At 50.8% G+C, this 26,560-nt stretch overlaps 1 protein-coding gene across 1 annotated transcript in view; it reads left to right on the top strand.

Annotated features, from left to right (window-relative positions):
• Positions 1-26,560, top strand: part of LOC142568380 (pituitary homeobox 3-like) — a 156,526-nt gene that overhangs the window by 58,410 nt on the left and 71,556 nt on the right. The window contains exon 4 of the mRNA XM_075678378.1: positions 7,778-8,058. Within this exon, the coding sequence (XP_075534493.1) occupies positions 7,778-8,058 (281 nt within the window). The remainder of the gene's footprint in view (positions 1-7,777; positions 8,059-26,560) is intronic.

The following is a 26,560-nucleotide window of genomic DNA, read 5'->3' as shown; positions in this document are numbered from 1 at the left end:
TAAAACGAACTTTTTTTTCGCGCATGCTCCTGAGCATCTTTTTTTTTCTAATGCACCTCAGCAAGCTTGATAACAGGCTCTAACTTAACCTGCTAGCGTGCAATATCCTTAGCATCATCCGATATAGAGAGCTACAAAGCCTGCCCTGTTGATGCGTTTGCAAACACGTGCATGCTGCTTCAATAGTCATGTCGCCATCGGGTGTTTCCTCACCCGTGCATAATGAACTTATCATATAAGTTCATTAGTGCTCATAAGACCAGGTTTCGAATAGATCCTATTACTTCATAGATAGAACCAATTGTAGTGCACCAACCAGTTCTTTATAACCGTGTTTGATTGTGAAAAAGGACTTGAACACCCTGCTGAAATGAGAAGGGACATGCTGCACCACTGGCTGCGTCCGCGAGCACTGTTTCAGGAGAAATTTTCAGAATTATGCGGGAAAGTTTATGCGCAGACCATTATGCGCTGTAATCGAAGGCCTCTGGTGAATTGTGGAGAAGCTGACATTTAAAAGTGTGTAAGAACTTACTAGGTGTAACAGGCGTAAATGAACTTAATGGTTGTTGTTTTGTATTTATTAACGTCGTTCCACTCCAAAGAAACTGCAAAATATATCGTGCGGACAGTAAATCACATGAACGAAGTTTTGCAAGTCGGCTTCTCTACGACAAGTGAACGCCGTGTATGTTGGCAGTGTTCCGCAGAGCAGCTTTGAGGGCGTAGCTCTTCGGCGCCCGTTCCTGCGGCGAGCGTCGGCGTCGGCGTAACCGAGCGAACGAGCACCGCGAAAGATGAAAGCGAACGCGGAGCACCGCTGGGGGAGGAAAGACGCGAGGAGGAAAGCGGAGAGGAGGGTGCAGTCCAACCAGGAGGCGGAAAGCAGAGGAGGGCTTGCGAAAAGGGTGAGGGGGAAATCGGAGCGCCGGCACAACCAGGCATGAGGCCGGTGCGGAAACAAAGCGCTGTCGTGGGCGTCGGACCCACTGCGTATGCGCTACTTCGCATGCGGCGCCGCCGCCGCCGCCGCTACAGAATGCGCTCCGCGCGAGCCACGCGTTCTCGTGTTCACGCTTCAGGGTGCCTACCAAGTTGACATTACAAATTCCCCGAATTTTTCAAGTTTTTCCTGAGTCCCTTTGCAACAATCCACGAGTGACACAGAACTTTGTTTTACGTCAAGACGGGCTGACACCACGTCGCCCGATGCTGTCACTCTCTAGTATAAGCATGTTAAAAAATAAAAAAAGACGACTTAATTCACTGTGAATAGTAAGGAGCAGTGTTTATTTTATTCACAAAGAAACCAAAAGGGAAGGGTTAGTATAATGCACAACGAACAAAATATCTTCGAAAAAGAAATGATAAAGCCCATTGCAAATCCAGTCGAACATTTTCAAGTACGAATAAAAAAGAGATGCTTACAAAGGCAAATATTTTCGAACATGAGCTATTTATATCAACTGATAGCAAGCTCATTGATATGAGGAACGAACTTTGTCAGAAGTGAGATTCCTTTTGAGCATCTGGAAAGTCAACCTCAACTGTCCCGACATACTCTCAGCCCGCGCACATCGTCGCAGTGTTGCGCTTCATTGCTTTAAAAAGAGTTTATTTTGGTTTGGATGAGGGACACCTGCATCCCTGCGTAAGCCAACACTTTGCTTTTTGAGCTCAAGCTCCCTCAAAAAAGAGGCGGTACACGGCACCTAACGGCAAGAAACTTAATAGCGAACGTCGAAATAGCTTGGCCCTACGTTGCCGCGGTGGTGGATGCGGCTGCTAGCAGATCTGTGTGCGAGAGCGCCGGTTCGAGGCTGCGAGATAACCAAAATGACAGCGGTGGTGGCTTTGATTATTGCTGTTTCGGACCTGCGGTCACGGCAAAACGTCCGGAAAATCGGACGGCGAAGGGTTCTTGCGTCCGAAATATTAGTTCTTATACATTGACTCTGTACGCGTAGTGCACCGCCTATAGAGGCGCCACTGACAGCCACCTAGCGGGCGCTTCCAACAGTACGCTCGGGAGCAGTAGCAGACGAGAACCATTTGCAGGATGGATGGCTTAAGTTCGCGGCTGCGATTTCTCCTTTGTTCGGCTGCCAGACTGCTTCTTCTACGGGGACAGCTGTAGGAGCGGGTATGAACACGATGTTATCGATGTTTTGGGCAACCTGGTCCACATATGTGCAAGGTGCGTCCCGCAGACAAACACCATGAACCCTATTTAAATGAAGTGGAGCTCATGTTATCTAGCCGCTAGGTTTTGTTGAGCAATGCGATGTCTCGATCGCCTTTTTTTAATTCGACCCTTGCGATAATACTGCTTCTGTTTATCAATAACAGGCACACGTCGTTAGTGCAGACTTATATAGCAAACAAATGCGCATGGTGCGATGTCTGCACATGTCGTTGGGACCTTTCTGCCGATGAATACATGTGACATCGCCGAATAAGTGCCGTCAAAGTCGCTTCAAGAATAGTAATCGCGCATTTATTGATCTAAACGCGTACACGAAGTCAACGAAGTCGCCAAACGCGCGGGTTAATAACAGCGCGAGTTAGCGCTGTACCGGCGACGCAATTCTACTGCATAGGCCGATTAACTGCCGTTCCCGCTGCAGTTTTCGCAATATTAAATTCCCTAAGGGAGCCGCTTGAAAACGTACAAAGCTAGTCTGACCAATTTTTCAGTAGTTCTTTTCCTCGGATGTTACTTGAGAGAGGTGCCACCTGATATATTTAAAGGCAGAGCAGCGCAAGCCAAAGTAGATGGGGGCTGGCGGCAAGGCCGGGTTTAGTCCTCTGCAGCGTAAGCATAATAAGAAAGAATTCAGTTTAGTACAACATTCACATGCTAGAAGGGACAACGTTGTGAAACAAACAAATCACTCGGCGTGGTAAATCTGCTCAGACAGCATCAAGGTGTGATGACTTCCCAAACTTGACGAGAACTTTTCAGCGAACATGGAACAGAAATACCACATGCAGCAACTATTGGCAATTCTCGCCCTGAACTACCTATTTTCATAACGCATTTCCCAAGGAACCACAATAAGTAAGATGCCCTCGGGCGACAAGAACAAAGATGTTCAAGAAGCACTTGCCGATAAAACATAGCGTGATTTAGACCCTTTAATAAACCTGGCGGGGTGAAAACCTGGCACCTCAATAAAATCAACAGTAACACATGAAGCAACTAGCAACAGTTCAACATGCACGAAGCCACGCATAAATTAGATGCAAAAACACGAAGTGCGTCACAGCTGGTGCGAGGACTTACTATAGGCCGCATACAACCATCAATTTCAGTTCTTGGAAGCGTCAGTAGCTCAAACATACAACACGATGCACTCGCGCAGTCGTGCTGCCTTAGATAGCGCAATGCGGTGAAGAAGCGGCAAACGGTAGAAACGGCAAACGGCATTCAGAACTTCAGCGAAATGCCTTTAAACCGCATGCTGCACTGTAGGCGAACTTCGTCGCTTCCCCGTCTAAAAATGATCGAGTGGAAAAATACTCGACACGACAAAATAAACCTTTGATGAGAACAAGGAATTTCCCGCCGAACGCCTGCGATCCATTGCTACCGTTGCTCCCGCTGATGAGGCTTCGCGGGGAATGATTAGAACCGTATCGCCGGCACATTTTTTGCCGGTATTTCAGCACCCCACCGTGCAACAATTCTTCTTCAACATTCCTTGAAGCTTTGGCTACCCGACACGTGCCAAGCGTGTTGCTCATTTTGCTTTGGAAACGTGAATAAGACAAACAAGCACGATCAATGACGCAGCAAACTACGGCGCGCGGGTGGCTCCTTTCCCGAGTGTACTGCGCAAGGCCGCCACCAGTGGCGCGTCCATCGGCGCGCACTACGCGTATAGGGTACGTGGTGGTGCCGCGAAGCCGTCCGAAGTATCGGGCATGTCCGCAAAAAGCGGGCGCCCGGAAAATCGGTCTTGACTGTACACTGGCAACATCTCCAGCCGACGACACGGCGTCAAAGACGATTCGTTACGATTCCTCTCTGTCATACTTGAGCCAGCATTAGCGCGACTTTTGTTCCCTTTCAATAAAATTGCAGCTAATTTTCCCTGATAAAAGCACAAATTCCCTGAGTTTTCCCCGAGTATTTCCAGACTATTCGAAACCCCTGAGAATTTTCGGTTGTCCCGTTTGGTAGACACCCTGCTCTTTCTTTCTGAACAGTGAGCGACGCAAGCGGTGGAAATGTTTCGTCTACCGCTGCTGCTAAACGAGCTGCTCGAGCAGAGGCTCAGCGCCACCGCCGAGAACACCTTGTCCTGCAGAATCAAATTCTTTGCCATAATATATCGCGAATTCCACAGCTGCGCTGTAGATTCGCATTAGGGAATATCGTCATTGCCGGTGAAATTTTTTGTGGAAGTGTTTCATATGGGAAAATCACGTGGCAGGTGGCAGTTACGCCGCAGCTGCGTTCAGAATGGCGCATGCAGCATCAGTTATTATAGCATACCGCTCCATCCATGGAGCAGAACAAAAATTGTGTACACCAATTCTTACAGTTGCAGTTCACACCCTCGACACGTTCACTAAAATCTGCCGTCTGCCAGGTGATCCAGAGTGGAAAGCGGCAGAATGTCGTATATGCACGGTGGTTTACAACCGCCCCATGCTTTTCGAATGATCCGGTGTTGCGGACATTACGAGAGCGATTCAACATGGATACGTCGCGCTCTAGCACCTTATACAGAAGAAACGTTTGCCTCGCACTCGTCATTCACGTCATGTCGCCAACGACTTCGCGTGCATCTGTCTCTGAGCTGTCTAGTTCACTACGTCGTCCATGGGGATCTGGTAACAAAGATCGTTTAGAAACAAAAAGGGGAAAAAATAAAAAGAAACGAGAGCGTACAAAGTCAACACGGACGCGCCTCAGCCAGAGCGGCTGCCATGAATCGAACGAGAGAAACAGGCAAGAAATGAATAAAAAAAAAAAGAAAGCGAAAGAGAGAGAAAGTATGAAAGGCGGAATCAAATGGGAGTTTGGGGAAGTCCGAGAAGACGGTCGGAACGAGAGCGAAGTGAGGGCAAGAGGGAAGCAGTAAGGAAAGCGCGGGGCAGCTGGAACCAGGGAAAGACGAAGGCCCCGCCATCAATACTTGGGCCGGCGCTCACCGAATGCCGCCGCGAGCTGGGAAAGACCGCCAAAAGCGGGAAGAAGGGCAGCGGCGGCGTGGCGCTCGCGAGGAAGGCCGCCGCTGGGCGGCGCGCGTCGCGCCTTCCCCTTAAGCCCGCACCATAAAGTTCCATTAGGAACTGATGGGGACAACTGGACCTATGGGGAAATAGAGCTAACAGATTGACGATTGCCCGCGCCGCTTCTTCTAGCCAGCCGCCGGGCAATAACCATCGCTGTCCGTTTATGGGAGGCAGCGGCCCTTTGCTTGGTTGCTTTGCTCGCTTTGGCGTCTCGCAGCGCCACGCTAGTTTCGAAAAGAGGGCGCGAGTAGAAAGGAGAGCGAGGGGAGGTTGCAGGACGTCGATGCTTCCAGGCTAACACAACAATGGCCGCCGCGGGCCTTGGCCTGCCACGGCTAAAGCGGAAGAAGGACCACGATCAGTATATTTAGTGGGCCGAGAAACCGAGACGAAAGTGCGCTAGTTGCGATGCCCCCTCGCAGCGGCGTGGTCCTGCAGCTGTAGAGCGCCATACACGAGGTGTTGTGTCGGAGCTTTGTTTTCCTCTTTCGCGCGCTCTGTTTCGTTTTTTCTCTTTTTTTCTGACTTGCCTTGTACTGCGTACGGTCTCGAGACGTTTCTAAAAGATTGGGTTCTCATTTTTCCCTATACTGCGTGACGCACAGTGACGACATAGTGACGAGACCGGGCAGAGGAATCAGACGCTATAAGTGAAAAAGAGCACTGCGACAACGCAGCACGCTGTCAAAATGGCATAACGACGAAAGTTAACAGCGACAAAACATCACAGCAGAACAGCGCAATGACAAAAGAGGCCAACTGCAGAAGAGCGCTCCTAGAACGCAGCATCGCGACAAAACGCAGCACTGCGATTATATACTGCACGCGATCCAAGTCGCCAGGTCGTTTGTTGGTCGCATTACCACGGTGAAAAATATGGGGCGGGGGGGGGGACAAAACAGCTTGTAGAATTAAATTTAGAAGGCTCAGGTGGACAAAATTCATTCAGATTATAGTTCACTATTGCGTGCCTCAAAGGTGAAAGCGTGGAAGGCATGTGGCTGAAATAAACGCCTATCAGTTCTCAATCTTTCCGCGGACTGCTAGGGAAGGGAATCAACTCCCAGATTACGTTGGTAAGGCCATTCAGCCGAGAATACTTCGCGTCCATTATTTACTCTAAGTTTCTAGTAGAACAATTCATAATTGCTGGTCGGTAACAGTACAGTTTTCGTTTGCTTGTTTTGTCTTGTATATTTTTATTGATAAAGGACGCCTTGTGATGGCCGTAGTAAAAAAAAAAATTACCTTTTGTAATAAAACCGAGATACGTCAGTATGACAAGGTAGCCATCCTTATTTATTGTCCACTAAATCGACAACTTCGAGTCGTAGAATACCATTCCTACACCTTTAACACTTCTCAGCTCAACTACTCTGCGTCCGAGAAAGAGGCCCTTGCTGTCATGGCAGTGCAATACTTTAGATCGTGCATATACGGCAGAAAATTCTAACTGTATACGGAACATCAGGCTCTGACCTATCTCCTCAGTAAGACCTATCTCCTCAGTCGCGCTGGATAAACGAACTGCAGCAGTATGATTTCGAGGTTATCCACCGGGCAGGCACCGGCTTGACGGATGCAGATCCGTTATCTAGACTGGCGGTCGAAGTTTAGGACGAAGTGACCATAAAAAAGGACGGCTACCTTATCATAATGACGTGTCTCCTCTCCCAACCTTTCCTCTTCTTTTCCCTTATACACCTTTCTCCCACTTTCCATTGAAAAACAGCGTATAGAATGTGTACGTTAAACTTTTGTGTTTCCTATCCTTGTGTGTGGTCTTGTAGAAGCCTCACACTAGATTAAATATGAATTGAGGAAAAAGAGTGAAAAAAAAAACTACAATTTTGCACCTGTCTTCGTCAATGTTTCCAATCACCTAGCGTTACTCGCACCAGTAGCAAGCCTGCAGCTTGTAGCTTCCTGTGATTCTAACTTCACGAGAAGCAACCAGCAGTATCGTTCTGTGCCCTGTAAATTCAGGCGCAGCTATTTCACAGCGGTATCGATAAGTAGCACTGCATTGCGGTTGCGTATATAGACCAGGCCATTGCGAACAGGTTAAAGCCAAGTTTTTTTTCGATTCGCCCGTACGCCCAAACGCATGAACGCTTGAACTGATGAATAACATACCACGTAAAAGCCGCCGACTTTGACATACACCAAGAAGCGAAGCCTATAGCAGAAAGTTAAAATAATGTAGGATACAGTAGGTGGCACAGATGGGTGGTAACAGACTCATGCCGGAAAAAAAAAATATAGCACCTATATGTCAAGCTATAAATATGCAACGCTATAGGTCAAGCGTTAATGTATTTGACTGTCAAACATTTCCCGTCACATGCAGCCTGCTCGGCGTGTGTCACCACACCTACGAATAAACTCTTGCTCATATACGTGATCGCGGAATGTTTCGGGAGTGTCACGCACAGTCGGTAATCATTCGGCCTCTCCCGTCATCGTCAAACCGCACACGTGGTACCGCACCTAGGGACTGCGAAGTGATTGGGCGAGTGCGCGTGTGCAGATTCGATATCGACGTCCACCGTGCTGCCGGACAAGGCTGCCGGCAGCAACGGCGTCGACGGCGGCGGGGGCCACAACGGTGCCGGCGGAGGGGGCGGCGGCGTCTCCTCGGAGGCCGACGACGACCCCAAGAAGAAGAAGCGGCAGCGGCGCCAGCGCACGCACTTCACGTCGCAGCAGCTGCAGGAGCTGGAAGCGACCTTCGCGAGGAACCGCTACCCGGACATGTCCACGCGCGAGGAGATCGCCATGTGGACAAACCTCACCGAGGCCAGGGTCCGGGTGAGTCTCGTTCGCGAGATGGCCGTTTTACGCGCGAGTATACGTGTTATGCGCATGCCCGGTTGATTACAGGTCGAGTGGTCCGTAGGCACAGTGCAGGGCCCTCGTCGACGTTTTTAGAAGTACGAATGCTGTACGAAAGAGTCCGAATGTTCCCGCAGCCTGTGAGAAATATGCATGCGGTGAGGATTCGAAAGTTTTAGACGGCGCTTTTGTTGTTGTTGTTCGCACGATTTGCGATACGGAATATCGTGGTTAAATAAACGCGTGCAGGCATTGTTCGTGAGGAAGCTTCGCAGATTGCCTGTCCAACTTATCGTTCATAATAACCCGTTCGCACAAGTCTGTGGGACTATCGTTCTCCGGTATCCCGCCACACCCATAAGCACATTCTCTTATGTGGCCTTGTGTCCCTTGACACAGCCAAATCAGATCGCACTGTAGTACACATGCTGTATTCAACGCTCTGTACATATATAGCTCTCAAATTTGCTTTCGTGTATACCTTCGGGTTTTAGTTTAAAAGAATGCGTTGCTGGGCTGGTTGGTTCATACTTGCAGGTTTAAACATGCGCACAATTTTGCCGTGTCTGTCTCTGTTTCGTCCTATAGTGGCAAGTGCGAGCATGTTTACAGCTGCAAGGGTGTCAGCTTGGAGCAAGAGATAACTGAGCCAGTTCATCAAGACCAAAGTCTCGCTCGCAAACAATGCGTGTTCGTTCGTGTTTCACGTGATTGCGCAAAAAAATAACACCTTTGGGGCGTCACTCGATCGACGGCAGTGGTTCTAATGTGATCTCCAGTAAGACAACTGCGTGTCCCGGGCCTTATACGCACAGTGTGACTTTAGTTGACGCATTGCTGTATGCTGATACATCTGTTGAACGAATTCGTGCTTCACTCAATCAATTCTTTTCTTTTTGTCCTTTTAAATGCGGGTTGACGTAACTGCTGCAGCAACATTAACCAGAGCTCCGTCGCGCATGCGGGCAAGTTGTAGTACCAGTATTACGACTTCTCGTGAAGCCTAATCATTCGCTTAGCTTTTGCTATTAATTAAGAACGAAGATAAGCCCGCCTATACTGTTCTAGCGTGCACATCCGCCGGATGCGTTGCCTTCCGATATCGTTGCGGAGTGTATCCACCAATGCTGAGAAGTATTCGAAATCTTAAGAGGTTATTTATTTATTTATTTATTTATTTCCAGATAACAATTGCGTCTTCCACAGGGTCCTCGTGAAAGCATAGCGGCCAACCAGCTAAAACATTCAGCGGGCAGTAACAACACGTGTTATCGGTAAAGAGAGAGAGAGAGAGAGAGAACAACTTTAGTAAATATGCCTGCAAAATAGCGAAAAAAAAAAGAGTCGTGCTAATCGCAGGACGCCAAATTAAAAAAAACAAAAAAACTAGGTGGTTCTGGCGCGGGCTGAATGTACCGACGGCACAATCAGACCTCGCCGAACGTCGAAATATGTAACGCGACATAAATGTCAGCGACCTCATACGACGCATGCGCAATTGCGTCAAACGTGCTGTTCCAAATGAAATGAGAGCGTAAAACGAAGGCTTTTGGTTAGTTTTGGTTTTCCTTTACTGATGGCTACTCTGTCTTTTCCTTTCACATGCGGGCTTGCCTGCTTCCTACCGCTCGTTCTTCTTCTGAAGTTTACTGCTGCGTTCGTTATACAACACGTTTGCATGGCCATAATTTATATCTGTCCGATGCGAATAAGCCCGAATCTCCTAGAAAGGTGGAAGTTCGATGATACTGGAAAGAAACGCCGGTCCAGATTTCTGAAGGCATAAGAAATGGCGAGAAGTCTTCGTACTCCTTTAGTATCCTGTGCCATGACAGTGATGAGCAACGGCCAGAAAGACGGCTGTTGGTTTAGGCTCGGGGCTGAAGGGAGCCACTACTCCCAGCAGCTTATTTCGAGCTGAAGGACGGAGTAGACGAGGGAATAATGATGACGGTATAGACAGCGCACCAATTTGTTCTTTTGAAAACAGAAAGAAAGAAATAGAGAGAGAGAGAGAGAAAGGAAACTATTCATATACACTGCGTGTGGTGTGAAGAATAAACAGGGTTGATGCCTTTTTTTTTTCCATATATGGCGTTTTCTGCAGCGCGTGCATGCATCGTATACGCAATCATTACACAAGGAAACTGCAATGCATCCCGCTTCAATGGCTTTAGGAAAGACTTGATAGAGCGTTGATCTGTGGGAATTGAAACTGCGATTAGAAACCGATGAGAAAGAAAAAGAAATACACGACTCCTATAACAGACAGAGAGTTTAACCGTGTCCCGTATGCATCTTAGCTCTTACGGGATACCGGACTGCCGGAAGCCTAGAGATCAGCAGCAGCGCTGACTGGCGGCGCCATCTTGAGACACCGAGTAGCGCAAGTGTTATATGCATTGGCAAGGCTTGCTACTAGGTTAGTTGGTAATATTACTATATATTATGCTTTGTACCATGCATAAGTGCTATTTGCATTGGTGGACTAGGGTCTACTTAGTTACTGGCGTAAATGCGCCGGCAGTCGACATAATGCTCTTGAACGTTGTATTGTTGTGTCTTTTTGTTGTTGCTTTTCGACGAAAACCACATAGGCAATACCAAAAAAAGTTTTGAGGGTAGTTGTAAATAGATGCGCAGGACTTGACAAACAGCGATGTTGCTCCCATAGGCAGCGCCTCTGGTTTTCCGGTGTTCCATTAAATATAGCGCAAATATATGAGCTATAGAACTATCTGATGGCACAGTTCTGGCCACCGGGGCGGGCCGGCTTCACGCATGCAGGAGAATTTGGTACTGTATGCGTGCTTGCGGATTCCGCATGACGAGTGTCGCGCAAGCCCGGCCTGAGTAAATAAACAGTGCTCAGAGCATACTAAATGTCATCCAAGCTGATAGACTGTGCTCCAGCGCCTCTTTATATTTATTTTTTTTTTATGACAGATGTGATTTGTTTCGGGGAGACATTCGCGGAATCACTTTTCTTTCATGAGCAATGCTAGATGCGCCTCGATGATAATGTGGTATAAACGAATTTATATATATATATATATATATATATATATATATATATATATATATATATATATATATATATATATATTTCCTGTTCAAGGACCATAACAGTGCAGCCCAATGATCGAAATAAAATCTATAGTTACCCAAATTTAAGAAGTGAACGTTCCAATAAATTAACTTTAGCGCACATGCCTCGATTACGGCATTGAAATCTATCGGTGCTGGTGTAGTCTCCCATGTATGGTAGGGATCCTGCGTATGTAGTACGTACCATTTTCGAGATTATCGCACGTAAATTCCGCAGTCAAACGCATCAGCGGGCGTATATATTTAATTGGCTCAGGATTCTATAAAGGTTATCGTGGATGCTAAGATTTAAAAATGTAACTGACGCAATTTTGATGAATAGCGTACTGGCGATTGCTACAATTTATCGTGACCACCACTGCCAGGTCTAATTTATCGTGAGCACCACTGCCAGAGCCAGCACAGCCAACCAGCACTGCCAACCACAGCCAGCAACAAATTTTCGTTTTTTGCCTCGTAAATAACTTGGAGGGGTCTTCGGAGAGGCTCTCAAACAAGCGGCGCTACTGCTGATTGATTTTCAAGGGTTTTGAATTGCCTAGTGCTGGCAACTCAATGCATCATCCCTAGAACATGCGCCCTCGGAACGCTACGTAGTATGCGTACGAGGCCGCTACACCTGACGTAACTTACCAACGTCTGTTCATCTCTCGCGTATTGCCCTGCAAAACGATTCGCGTTATGGTCATTTACTGTCGTTTTAGCAAACGTTAGACGTATTGGTATGAAACAAAATGCAACCGTAGATGTTCATCTTGAAAACAAGGAAGGCGATAGACGCGGCCTCCTTGACATTTTACAGACATAATTATGTGGTATTTGAAATTTTGCTAGCGGACATACGCAATAGAGGACATGTTGAGGCTACCTGAATGCAGCTACATACGATGGGCCATTGCTTTGTTGCGGGCGGGCTCATACTTCGCGCGCTGCTTCTTCTTCGAGGCATCGTATATGGTAGATGCCCAGCGCGCGATCACGTACACAGTCGCACGCGAAAGGGCGAATAGACGGAGGCGAACAGGTGTTCCTGCCGCTCGAGTTTCACCACGCCAACCAAGCGGCCCACCGGGCGTGAGTACGCGCTTGATAGACAGGCGGGTGGCAACGAAGTGAAAAAAAAATAAATAAAATAATGCCACAGCAAGATGCGCGCTTTGTCGCGCTCGCTGCGTGCGACGTCGAGATTCGGGAGAACGGCCCTTCTCGTCTACTATACGGTTGGGGGCGCCGCACGCCGCCCGGCGCAGCGGGCGCACTGCTGCTGCTTCCGTAGGCCGCACCGAAAATTCGCGCCGCCCGACGCTCGGCGAAGCCGGGCCCGCGGCCCCCAGGCGCCGCGGGAGAGACGCGGGAGGCCGCTGTCATCGACGACGGCGCTGGCGCGGAACGTGCCCGCGTGCAGCACGCCGTCGCCACCTCGGCGCGGCGCCCCGCGGGGCCATACTGCAGGGTCGGATGACGCCGCAGTCACCGCTGACTGATGGCGACTGCCGGCCGGGCAGTAGCCGCGGTCCCGCCAATTGGGTGCAGCGATAAGGACGCGCGGCAGCCGTGTTGCGCGTGCGAGACCACGCGTTTTAAGCACTGCGCTCGCTATGTACTCCGCCGAGTGGTTCCGGGAACCAGTCCGAGTCTCTTTTCGAGAGCCGTCGATTCGGCGAGATACGGGGAAGACCCGATTTTTTTTTACCTCGAGACGGAAGCCACTGTGAAGCAGAGGCAGCGGGAAGCGTTCCGAGACCTCTCCATCACGGGCCGGCCGCTGATGCGCCTGCCGGAGCGCTGCGCGCAACTGCGGCGACCCTCGCTTTATATACGCTAGGTGGCGAGCGAACCGCTCGACGTGTCCGTTCCTCAGGGCAGCGACAGGGGTTGAAAGAGCGGGGAGGAGGCGCTACCTATTTTCGTTCTGCGCGCCGCCGGGCCGCATGTCAGGGCGGCGAAATGATATGTGACGTGCCGTTTGCCGAGCGCACGTGGCGCGGGAGGCGACTGCGGGCCGCGTGGCCGCCGCGTTGCCCCGGCGCTGGCTGTCGTCGCAGCTTGCGCGTGTCTTGCCGAAGGCGAGCGCCGAGGCCGCTCGTGTCACTGCGGCGATGCAAATGAATTTTAGACACTCCGCGGCCGAGAAAGAATAAACGCGAATGCTGGGCGGCAGCACTTGCGGTTCTCTTCAAAGATAAGCCTCCTGCGCGAAGACCTAGCACCGAATGATGCCGCTTGAAGGGCCGCTCCATTTGGTGGAGCACTGCATGACCGTGCCGGGACGGCAGCGGCTGTGCACGGACCTTATTTAGACGCGAACGTGGCAGCTCGCTCATTCGCAAGATAAAAGGCAGACTTACAGATAGATTGACACAAGGGAGCGCTAGTGTTTCTTTTGTTGCGCGCAATTCGTTGTTACTTATGCACCAAGAAGTGGGCGCAGGCCAACGTTTTAAACGTTTCCACGACTGGATGCGACTCCTGCTTCAGAGCAATGAACTGGGATGGGCGTGACGCCGCGTCCTAAAGAGCATAAAGACTAAGCTGTAAAGCACCGCCAAGCACGCGCCCAGTGCACACTCGGTTACGTGGCCCTTAGTGACCTCCAGTAGCCCAATCAGCACATGCAGTGGCCCCAGGCACGCTGGCAACGGACCCACAAAAGGGTCAAGACCGTCTCACGTATTTCTGCTGAGCAGTGCGAGTCTCAAAAGTTGCACGTTACATCAACAAGGTACATGGTACAAGGTACATCAGCAAGGTACATGGGCCCACAGAGAAAGTGGTCTTTCGTAGACCTTTCTCGCACCTCAGAAAGGAAACATTTTCCAGCATTCACTTCTTCTGTACAGAAAAAAAAAAGCAGTGTTGTTCCCGATTAGTAACCTTCTTCACTCTTTCTTCATACTTGCTTGAAAACGCAATGTCTGGCGCCCGTAGTTGGTAATGATTAAGAGTTGTTTTCTTTGGATTACAAATTTCGCATTCACTAGTGCGGTTAGAAACCTCACAGTACAGCTTGTGCTTATGTCGATACTGCGCAAGCCTGAAATAATATATCTGATTTGCTTTCAACATGTTGTACTTACTAAAAAGCGTACTTGTGCTTAGTTTTCCATATAACGTCACCATGATAGTTTTCAATATGCGTAATATTATTGTTGTTATTGTATCAGCCTTTCTTAGTTTGTGTGCGTTGTTGTCCCCCACAGTAACATGGCATAGCCTAACTTGGAGTAGAATAATGAGCAGTACATTTTTTTAAAACCATGTGGTTATCGACTGTTGTATTCTACGTAAACTACCGACGACCTTGGAAAGGTGTCTCCTCAGTTTGCCAACATGAACTCTCCAGGACAGGACAGAAGCACCGAGAAGTTTTTTGTTTACTTCCTTGAGAAAGTATGGGTATCATCAAATTTAATGCTGATCTGGCGATGAGCTTTCTTGGTTTAAAATTTGCACATATTATTTTGACAACTTAAGAAGTTTTAAGCAACCTCACAAGATATGCGATGACTGGTTCCTCTAAAGCCCCAACCAGACGTACGCGTTGGAACGCGTCCGCAAGCGCCGCGCTCACTCGACGTCGCGTCGCGACCGGCGGAGGAAGAGGGCACTGTTGTGGTCGGACTGCTGGCGCGAGTTGTTGGGAACTCGGCGCTGACGCCCGTTGTTGCACCTGGGTCGCAAGCCCCAAGGGTAGCGTTGGCCTGGCGGCCTGGGGTACAACTGGAAGCATCCGAAGGTCCCGGCAAAGCATGAGTCGACTGGTAACAACAAAACAACTTGTTTATTCTAACATCGCAAAGAGTTGGCGGTCAGGTTGACCGAAGTAGAGAGACGGGAGTGCACTTTACTCAACAGAAGAAATCGGAGCCCTCCCTTTGGCGTCCGGGGGCAGCTGTTTTTATACTCTCGCAGTTGAGGGCAAGAAGGAACCCATCTATAGACGAGCACGTGACTGTACAATGGGATAAGGTGACGCATACTGTCGTATCGCCGCCGGTCGGGCACAATGGGGAGGAGAAGGTGACTCACACTGTCGTATCGCCGCCGGTCGGGCACAATGGGGAGGAGAAGGTGACTCCTACTGTCGTATCGCCGCCGGTCGGGCACAATGGGGAGGAGAAGGTGACTCACACTGTCGTATCGCCGCCGGTCGGGCACAATGGCACATACACTCACACACGCACATGAAGACACGTGGCATCGGAACATGCCTGGACGCGCTTGGCGGGGAGCGTAGCGGCGACGCCGAACGGGCCAAAATGTCTGCCGCTTTGTTGCAGTCGCGCCGGCTAAACCGCGCGTCGTAGGCGAAACGTAACAGACCGCCCCGCCGGGGGAAGGAGATCCCGATGGACAGGGGACTGCATCCGCTGTCCGGAGGGATGTCGCTCGATGATGCTCATAACCGAAGTCGGGCGTCCCTCGACGTTTCTTGAGCGCAGCGCACAGAGAAGGCCTCGTTCTCTCGTTCAGATTCGCACGGGACACTGCAAAGTGACTTCGGGAGAGTTCACATTTTTGTTCTCGTTCCCGGCAAGCGTTAGAACTACGCTGAAACTCAACCGCTCAGTCAGCAAGCACGGCACAACCCTCACTAAGCCCTGCCAGGCTCTTTCCCCTTTTATACCACTGCCTAGTTCCTTACAGTAGTCTAGCATCACTCAGAACGCGTCGACAAATTGGAAAATTGCACTAGAAAGCATATCATCACTTTGAAATACTAAACAAAAGCAATATGTTAAAAAATCCTGCCTCAGGAAGAAAAACATCAGTAACAAACAATTTTGAGGCTGATTCCTACGTTAGGGGCTTCGACTTAAGCCATCGGCGTTACCGTTGAGACTCCCCTTTTTGTAACGCACCTCAAAGGAATATTGTTGCAAAGCGAGGCTCCAGCGCAGGAGGCGGCCATTTTTGGGAGAGATGGTCTGCAGCCATTGGAGAGGGCAGTGATCCGTCTCAATGATAAACCTCGAGCCGGCTAGATAGCATGACAATTTCTGAACGGCCCACACGAGACATGCACACTCTTTCTCGGTGGCGCTATACGCCTGCTCACGACTGGTCAGCTTACGACTAGCATACAGGACGGGGTGTTCTACTTCTCCATTTTCCCGTTGGCACAGTACAACGCCCATGCCTCGCTCACTAGCATCGCACTGAACAACGAACCCTTTTGTATAGTCTGGCGATCGTAGCACAGGCTGGCTTGTTAGGGCACTCTTTAGGGCGCTAAAAGCTCTTTCCTTTGTCTCGTCCCAGACGACTGTTTGAGGCTCTGTTTTTCTTAGAGCATCCGTCAGGGGAGACGCGATATCAGAGTACCTCGGGATGTACCTCTGATAGTAGCCGGCGACACCTAAGAACGACCGAATATCGGTCTTCGTGCGCGGTTGCGGGAAGTCTCGCACAGCGGCCACCTTTATTTCAGAGGGGCGGCGACGACCCTGACCAATCACGTGACCGAGGTAGACAACCTCGGCCTGTGCTAACTGGCACTTAGGAGCCTTTACTGTCAAGCCCGCTTCTCGCAGGCGGGTTAGCACTGCCCGCAAGTGTGCCATATGCTCAGACCAGGATGCGGAGAATATCGCTACGTCGTCTAGATACGGTAAAGCGAATTCTTGCTGTCCCCGCAACACTTTATCCATGAGGCTTGAAAAACAGTATGGCGCGTTCTTCAAACCAAAACTCAACACTTTAGGACGGAATGTTCCCATTGGTGAAATGAACGCCGCATACCTACTAGCCTCTTCTGTAAGTGGAACCTGCCAATAACCCCTGACAAGATCTAGGGTGGAAATAAACTGAGCGCTACTAACTTTCTCAAGGCGCTCCTCGATGTTAGGGATCGGATAAATTTGATCCTTAGTGATGGAATTAAGCCTGCGGTAGTCGACGCAAGGACGAGGTTCCTTGCCCGGTACCTCAACTAAAATCAAAGGGGAGGTATAATCACTCTCACCTGCCTCAATAACACCGAGCTGTAGCATTTTTTTTACCTCAGCCTCCATAATATCGCTCTGGCGGGGTGACACCCGGTACGCCTTGGATCGTACTGGCTCTGGGGAGGTAAGTTCTATGTCATGAGTAAGGACAGAAGTCCTACCAGGCCTCTCAGAGAACAGACCTTGAAACTCTTGTAAGAGCTGGTGTAGTTCGGTTTTCTGCTCACGCGACAGCGATGCTCCACTGACTAAGTCACTAATGACTTGACAGGTGTCTTCCCTGTTCGTCACTGAGCCTAGTCCCGGAAGCTCGACCGGAAGCTCTTCAGGAACGTTTACCATCATGCACACCACTGCTTCCCTTTGTCTATAAGGTTTGAGCAGATTACAGTGGTAAACTTGCTGTGCTTTCCGCTTTCCTGGCAGACTCACCACGTAGTTAACGTCCGACAGTTTCTGAACAATTCGTGCTGGGCCCTCCCACTGCACGTCTAGTTTGTTGTTTAGCGATGTGCGCAATATCATGACCTCATCGCCCACCTCAAAACGACGGGCCCTGGCTGTCCGATCATAATAAACCTTGGCCCTCTGCTGGGCCTTTGCCATTGCTTCACCTGACAACTCCTGTGCCCTTCTTAAGCGTTCGAGGAGCTTAAGCACGTACTCCACCACGACTGGGTCGTCGCCCCTGCCTTCCCACGATTCTCGAAGCATGCGAAGCGGAGACCGAAGCGAGCGACCGTACACCAGTTCAGCTGGCGAAAACCCCGTAGCTGCATGCGGCGCGGTCCTTAATGCAAACATCACCCCAGGCAGACACAGCTCCCAGTCAGTTCGATGTTCAAAACACAATGCTCTCAACACGCGCTTCATGACGGAGTAGAGCTTCTCAACGGGATTCGACTGTGGGTGGTACACTGAGCTGTTGTTGCGTTTCGCCTGCGACACGTGGTTTTGCCGGCGCGACGGCGGCGGGGCGGCGGACATTTTGGCCCGATCGTCGTCACCGCAACACTCATCGCCAGGTGTTTCCAGGCGCGTCTGCGGCGATGCGACCACCTAGGGATTTCGTTCCAGTCATTGTGCCCGAAACAGGCGATGCCAAAGCAGGGATCTCATTCCAGTTATTGGGCCCGAAACAGGCGATGCCAAAGCAGGGATCTCGTTCCAGTCATTGTGCCCGAAACAGGCGATGCCAAAGCAGGGACCATCTTCTCGTTACAGTCATTGTGTCCGACCGGCAGCGCCACGACCAGGTGCTACGAGATCGTACGCAGCGCCACGACATGGTGCTACGGCATCGCTACGACAGTGTGCGTCACCATTAGCCCATTGTACATTCACGTGCTCGTCTTTTGAGGGGTTCCTTCTTGCCCTCAACTGCGAGAGTATAAAAACAGCTGCCCCCGGACGCCAGAAGAGGGCTCCGATTTCTTCTGCTGAGTGAAGTGCTCTCCCGTCTCTCTACTTCGGTCAAACCTGACCGCCAACTCTTTGCGATGTTAAAATAAACAAGTTGTTTCGTTGTTACCAGTCGACTCATGCTTTGCCGGGACCTTCGGATGCTTGCGGTTGTACCCCAGGCCGCCAGGCCAACGCTACCCTTGGGGCTTGCGACCCAGGTACAACCACGGGCGTCAGCGCCGAGTTCCCATCCGATCGCTCCAGTGTCGCGATCCCAAATATCTGGTTGGCAGCGGTGAGATCGCCTACGACTTCAAACAACGGTCTGCCAGCGGCGAGATCGCGACAACGGAGGCCAGCAGCAAAGGGATGCAGTTGACTGTATGCTGAGCAGCTCAACGACGATCCGGGAGCAGTGCAACGAGCCCTGTGTGTCGACTGGTTGCCTGCAGCGGAACGACTGCGCGGAATTCCTGCCTGCGAGGTTTGGTGAGTGCGGGACTTTCTTCTTCTGAGCTTTGCCAGGCTTTTTGTTAGTGTTAGAAACAGAGCTGGTAATTGTGGTTGTCGTTGCTGCCGGGTTAGTTGCGGCAAGACAATAGTAAGCAGTAGAGAAAGCAGCATTCAGAGCAGCCATGGATTTGAAGTCGTTGCGCAAACCGAAATTGTTGGAGCTTGCAAGAGAGTTGGGTCTGGATGTCTCGGACAAACTCAGAAAACCAGAACTGATAAAGGCTATTCTTGAGTTAGAGGCTGAGGATGACGAGCTGTCGGAATGCCTTGAGACCATGGAGGAGAGGGAGACTGCAAAAAGACAGGAGCGCGAACTTAAAGAGCAAAAAGAAAAAGAAGAGCGCGAACTTAAAGAACAGAAAGAAAAACAAGAGCGTGACCGTCAACACGCTTTGGAAATGAAGCGTCTTGAGGTAGAGATGGAACGCGCTCGTAATGGAAGTCAGGCACACGGTGCAGGAGAACGCGTATTGTTCAAAATGACTGACCTGATGCGGCCGTTTAAGCTTGGAGAGGACATTGGTTTGTTCCTGGTTAACTTTGAGCGAACGTGCGAGAAGCAGGGGTTCTCTCGGGAAACGTGGCCACAGCGCTTGCTCACTTTGTTACCCGGCGAGGCGGCCGACGTAGTCGCTCGCTTGGATAGAGAGGAAGCAGAGGATTTCGACAAAGTAAAATCGAGTCTGCTAAAAAAGTACCGGCTGTCTGCGGAGGCGTTCCGTCGGAAGTTTCGGGAAAATGAGAAAGGCAAAAGTGAGTCATATACAGAGTTTGCGTATAGGCTTATGTCGAACATGCAGGAGTGGCTCAAAGAAGAGAAAGCGTTTGGTGACCACGATAAAGTTCTGCAGTGTTTCGGGCTAGAACAGTTTTATAGTCGGTTACCGGAGAACGTGCGATACTGGGTCTTGGATAGGCCAGACGTGAGTACGGTGGCTAGAGCCGCTGAGCTAGCCGAGGAGTTTGTGACGCGTCGAGCTCGCAGAGCTAAGGACGGTCAAAAGGGTGAATTTGGCTCCAAGTCTGAGAGGCCAAGGTTCACGCCCATGAGATTTAAGGGGGACACGCGTAGTGAGGATGCGAGTGAAAGCAATCCGACCAAACGTAAAGAGACGGCAGCCGAAGCCGAACGCAGAAAGCGGTTCGAGATGAGGCGAGCGGGCGTTTGTTATACGTGCCAGAAGCCGGGTCACTTTTCGGCGCAGTGTCCGGAAACAACACCAAAAGTTGTGTTTTTTTCAATAGGCAGCACTGACGAGAACATGAAGCTTCTCGAGCCTTACATGCGAGACCTCCTCGTGAACGGGAAAGAGTGCCGAGTGCTTCGCGATTCCGCAGCTACGATGGATGTAGTTCACCCGTCTTACGTAGAACCCCATATGTTCACGGGCGAGTGCGCATGGATCAAGCAAGCCGTGGAAGCTCATAGCGTGTGTCTGCCGGTAGCAAAAGTGCTTATTGAAGGACCTTTCGGAGCGCTTGAGACAGAGGCGGCAGTGTCATCTATGCTGCCACCCCAGTACCCGTACCTATTTTCAAACAGGTCCGATCACCTCCTGCGCGAGAAGGGGCTTTTGTTTGGTGAAGCTAGTGTTCAGGCCTTAACCAGATCGAAGGTTCGGGAGCTCGCTGCAAAGGCGGTAGTTGCGGGGCCGACGTTATCAAACAACGAAAAAGGGTCAGAGGCGCAGCAAGCTGATATTCCGAGCACGCCCGAACTGAATAAACTTGAGTCTGTAACGTTAAAGGCGCCAGATACTGGAGAGGAAACGCCCGACGCGGGAAAGTTAGAAGAGCTATCTACTGATTTGCTCATCGCGCCTACGTCAGACGGACTTGATAGGTTGCTAAAAGTCAGCCGGTCGGCTTTGATAGCCGAGCAAAAAAAGGATGGCAGCCTGGAAAACGTGCGCTGCAATGTCAAAGAAGGTATCGCCAGGAAAACTGCGCGTTTTGTGGAAAGAGGTGGAGTCCTGTACCGGAAGTATCTAGACCGAAGAGGAGTGGAGTTCGATCAGCTGGTCGTGCCTCAATGCTATCGTCAGGATCTGTTGCGCTTGTCACATGGGGGTTCGTGGTCCGGACACCTAGGAGTTAAGAAAACTAAGGACCGTCTCTTGCAAGAGTACTATTGGCCAGGGTGTTTTCGGGACGCAGACCATTTCGTGAGGACATGTGACACTTGTCAGCGGGTGGGCAAACCAGGGGACAAATCGAGGGCGCCGTTGAAATTGGTACCTATCATTACGGAGCCTTTTAGACGGCTCGTTATTGATACAGTGGGACCTCTGCCGGTAACAGCCACGGGGTACAGACACATTTTGACTGTGATCTGCCCAGCGACAAAGTTCCCTGAAGCAGTGCCGCTTAAAGAACTCAGCTCAGTTGAGATAGTTAATGCACTACTGTCCATATTTGCGCGAGTTGGTTTTCCTGCAGAAATTCAATCAGATCAGGGCACAGTGTTTACTAGCGCTTTGACGACAACTTTTCTCGAAAGGTGTGGGGTAAAGCTGCTACACAGCTCAGTGTACCACCCACAGTCGAATTCCGTTGAGAAGCTCCACTCCGTCATGAAGCGCGTGTTGAGAGCCTTGTGTTTTGAACATCAAACTGACTGGGAGCTGTGTCTGCCTGGGGTGATGTTTGCTTTAAGGACCGCGCCGCATGCGGCTACGGGGTTTTCGCCAGCTGAACTGGTGTACGGTCGCTCGCTTCGATCTCCGCTTCGCATGCTTCGAGAATCATGGGAAGGTAGGGGCGACGACCCAGTCGTGGTGGAGTACGTGCTTAAGCTCCTCGAACGCTTAAGAAGGGCACAGGAGTTGTCAGGTGAAGCAATGGCAAAGGCCCAGCAGAGGGCCAAGGTTTATTATGATCGGACAGCCAGGGCCCGTCGTTTTGAGGTTGGCGATGAGGTCATGATATTGCGCACATCGCTAAACAACAAACTAGACGTGCAGTGGGAGGGCCCAGCGCGAATTGTTCAGAAACTGTCGGACGTTAACTACGTGGTAAGTCTGCCAGGAAAGCGGAAAGCACAGCAAGTTTACCACTGTAATCTGCTCAAACCTTATAGACAAAGGGAAGCAGTGGTTTGCATGATGGTAAACGTTCCTGAAGAGCTTCCGGTCGAGCTTCCGGGACTAGGCTCAGTGACGAACAGGGAAGACACCGGTCAAGTCATTAGTGACCTTATCAGTAAAGCACCGCTGTCGCCTGAGCAGAAAACCGAACTACACCAGCTATTACAAGAGTTTCAAGGTCTGTTCTCTGAGAGGCCTGGTAGGACTTCTGTACTTACTCATGATATAGAACTTACCTCCACAGAGCCAGTACGATCCAAGGCGTATCGGGTGTCACCCCGCCAGAGCGATATTATGGAGGCTGAGGTAAAGAAAATGCTACAGCTCGGTGTTATTGAGGCAGGTGAGAGTGATTATACCTCCCCTTTGATTTTAGTTGAGGTACCGGGCAAGGAACCTCGTCCTTGCGTCGACTACCGCAGGCTTAATTCCATCACTAAGGATCAAATTTATCCGATCCCTAACATCGAGGAGCGCCTTGAGAAAGTTAGTAGCGCTCAGTTTATTTCCACCCTAGATCTTGTCAGGGGTTATTGGCAGGTTCCACTTACAGAAGAGGCTAGTAGGTATGCGGCGTTCATTTCACCAATGGGAACATTCCGTCCTAAAGTGTTGAGTTTTGGTTTGAAGAACGCGCCATACTGTTTTTCAAGTCTCATGGATAAAGTGTTGCGGGGACAGCAAGAATTCGCTTTACCGTATCTAGACGACGTAGCGATATTCTCCGCATCCTGGTCTGAGCATATGACACACTTGCGGGCAGTGCTAACCCGCCTGCGCGAAGCAGGCTTGACAGTAAAGGCTCCTAAGTGCCAGTTAGCACAGGCCGAGGTTGTCTACCTCGGTCACGTGATTGGTCAGGGTCGTCGCCGCCCCTCTGAAATAAAAGTGGCCGCTGTGCGAGACTTTCCGCAACCGCGCACCAAGACCGATATTCGGTCGTTCTTGGGTGTCGCCGGCTACTATCAGAGGTACATCCCTAGGTACTCTGATATCGCGGCTCCCCTGACGGATGCTCTAAGAAAGACAGAGCCTCAAACAGTCGTCTGGGACGAGACAAAGGAAAGAGCTTTTAGCGCCCTAAAGAGTGCCCTAACAAGCCAGCCTGTGCTACGATCGCCAGACTATACAAAAGGGTTCATTGTTCAGTGCGATGCTAGTGAGCGAGGCATGGGCGTTGTACTGTGCCAACGGGAAAATGGAGAAGTAGAACACCCCGTCCTGTATGCTAGTCGTAAGCTGACCAGTCGTGAGCAGGCGTATAGCGCCACCGAGAAAGAGTGTGCATGTCTCGTGTGGGCCGTTCAGAAATTGTCATGCTATCTAGCCGGCTCGAGGTTTATCATTGAGACGGATCACTGCCCTCTCCAATGGCTGCAGACCATCTCTCCCAAAAATGGCCGCCTCCTGCGCTGGAGCCTCGCTTTACAACAATATTCCTTTGAGGTGCGTTACAAAAAGGGGAGTCTCAACGGTAACGCCGATGGCTTAAGTCGAAGCCCCTAACGTAGGAATCAGCCTCAAAATTGTTTGTTACTGATGTTTTTCTTCCTGAGGCAGGATTTTTTTAACATATTGCTTTTGTTTAGTGTTTCAAAGTGATGATATGCTTTCTAGTGCAATTTTTCAATTTGTGGACGCGTTCTGAGTGATGCTAGACTACTGTAAGGAACTAGGCAGTGGTATAAAAAGGGGAAAGAGCCTGGCAGGGCTTAGGGAGGGTTGTGCCGTGCTTGCTGACTGAGCGGTTGAGTTTTCAGCGTAGTTCTAACGCTTGCCGGGAACGAGAACAAAAATGTGAACTCTCCCGAAGTCACTTTGCAGTGTCCCGTGCGAACCTGAACGAGAGAACGAGGCCTTCTCTGTGCGCTGCGCTCAAGAAACGTCAAGGGACGCCCGACTTCGGTTATGAGCATCATCGAGCGACATCCCTCCGGACAGCGGATGCAGTCCCCTGTCCATCGGGATCTCCTTTCCCCGGCGGGGCGGTCTGTTGCGTTTCGCCTGCGACACGTGGTTTTGCCGGCGCGACGGCGGCGGGGCGGCGGACATTTTGGCCCGATCGTCGTCACCGCAACACTCATCGCCAGGTGTTTCCAGGCGCGTCTGCGGCGATGCGACCACCTAGGGATTTCGTTCCAGTCATTGTGCCCGAAACAGGCGATGCCAAAGCAGGGATCTCATTCCAGTTATTGGGCCCGAAACAGGCGATGCCAAAGCAGGGATCTCGTTCCAGTCATTGTGCCCGAAACAGGCGATGCCAAAGCAGGGACCATCTTCTCGTTACAGTCATTGTGTCCGACCGGCAGCGCCACGACCAGGTGCTACGAGATCGTACGCAGCGCCACGACATGGTGCTACGGCATCGCTACGACAGTGTGCGTCACCATTAGCCCATTGTACATTCACGTGCTCGTCTTTTGAGGGGTTCCTTCTTGCCCTCAACTGCGAGAGTATAAAAACAGCTGCCCCCGGACGCCAGAAGAGGGCTCCGATTTCTTCTGCTGAGTGAAGTGCTCTCCCGTCTCTCTACTTCGGTCAAACCTGACCGCCAACTCTTTGCGATGTTAAAATAAACAAGTTGTTTCGTTGTTACCAGTCGACTCATGCTTTGCCGGGACCTTCGGATGCTTGCGGTTGTACCCCAGGCCGCCAGGCCAACGCTACCCTTGGGGCTTGCGACCCAGGTACAACCACGGGCGTCAGCGCCGAGTTCCCAACAGATCGTACCAGCGGTCGGATCCAAACACTGTGTAGCAGCTTTACCCCACACCTTTCGAGAAAAGTTGTCGTCAAAGCGCTAGTAAACACTGTGCCCTGATCTGATTGGATTTCCGCAGGAAAACCAACTCGCGCAAATATGGACAGTAGTGCATTGACTATCTCAACTGAGCTGAGTTCTTTAAGCGGCACTGCTTCAGGGAACTTTGTCGCTGGGCAGATCACAGTCAAAATGTGTCTGTACCCCGTGGCTGTTACCGGCAGAGGTCCCACTGTATCAATAACGAGCCGTCTAAAAGGCTCCGTAATGATAGGTACCAATTTCAACGGCGCCCTCGATTTGTCCCCTGGTTTGCCTACCCGCTGACAGGTGTCACATGACCTTACGAAATGGTCTGCGTCCCGAAAACACCCTGGCCAATAGTACTCTTGCAAGAGACGGTCCTTAGTTTTCTTAACTCCTAGGTGTCCGGACCACGAACCCCCGTGCGACAAGCGCAACAGATCCTGACGATAGCATTGAGGCACGATCAGCTGATCGAACTCCACTCCCCTGCGGTCTAGATACTTCCGGTACAGGACTCCACCTCTTTCCACAAAACGCGCATTTTTCCTGGCGATACCTTCCTTGACATTGCAGCGCACGTTTTCTAGGCTGCCATCCTTCTTTTGCTCGGCTATCAAAGCCGATCGGCTGACTTTTAGCAACCTATCAAGTCCGTCTGACGTAGGCGCGATGAGCAAATCTGCAGATAGCTCTTCTAACTTTCCCTTATCGGGCATTTCCTCTCCAGTATCTGGCGCCTTCAACGCTACAGGCTCAATTTTATTCAGTTCGTCAGCTTGCTGCACCTCTGACCCTTTTTCATTGTTCGATAACGTCGGCCCCGCAACTACCGCCTTTGCAGCGAGCTCCCGAACCTTCGATCTGGTTAAGGCCTGAACGCTAGCCTCACCAAACAAAAGCCCCTTCTCGCGCAGGAGGTGATCGGACCTGTTTGAAAATAGGTACGGGTACTGGGGGGGGGGGGGCAGCATAGATGACACTGCCGCCTCCGTCTCAAGCGCTCCGAAAGGTCCTTCAATAAGCACCTTTGCTACTGGCAGACACACGCTATGAGCTTCCACGGCTTGCTTGATCCATGCGCACTCGCCCGTGAACATATGGGGTTCTACGTAAGAGGGGTGAACTACATCCATCGTAGCTGCGGAATCGCGAAGCACTCGGCACTCTTTCCCGTTCACGAGGAGGTCTCGCATGTAAGGCTCGAGAAGCTTTATGTTCTCGTCAGTGCTGCATAATGAAAAAAACACAACTTTTGGTGTTGTTTCCGGACACTGCGCCGAAAAGTGACCCGGCTTCTGGCACGTATAACAAACGCGCGCTTGCCTCGTCTCGAACCGCTTTCTGTCCGGACACTGCGCCGAAAAGTGACCCGGCTTCTGGCACGTGTAACACACGCGCGCTTGCCTCATCTCGAACCGCTTTCTGCGTTCGGCTTCGGCTGCCGCCGTCCCTTTACGTTTGGTCGGACTGCTTTCACTCGCATCCGCACTACGCGTGTCCCCCTTTAATCTCATGGGCGTGAACTTCGGCCTCTCAAACTTCGAGCCAAATTCACCCTTTTGACCGTCCTTAGCTCCGCGAGCCCGACGCGTCACAAACTCCTCGGCTAGCTCAGCGGCTTTAGCCACCGT

The sequence above is a fragment of the Dermacentor variabilis genome, unplaced genomic scaffold (assembly GCF_050947875.1).
Source record: "Dermacentor variabilis isolate Ectoservices unplaced genomic scaffold, ASM5094787v1 scaffold_18, whole genome shotgun sequence".
In the NCBI taxonomy this organism is placed as follows: Eukaryota; Metazoa; Arthropoda; class Arachnida; order Ixodida; family Ixodidae; genus Dermacentor; species Dermacentor variabilis.
Note: the sequence above shows the minus strand (reverse complement) of the source record. Positions and strands in the feature narration are given on the sequence as shown.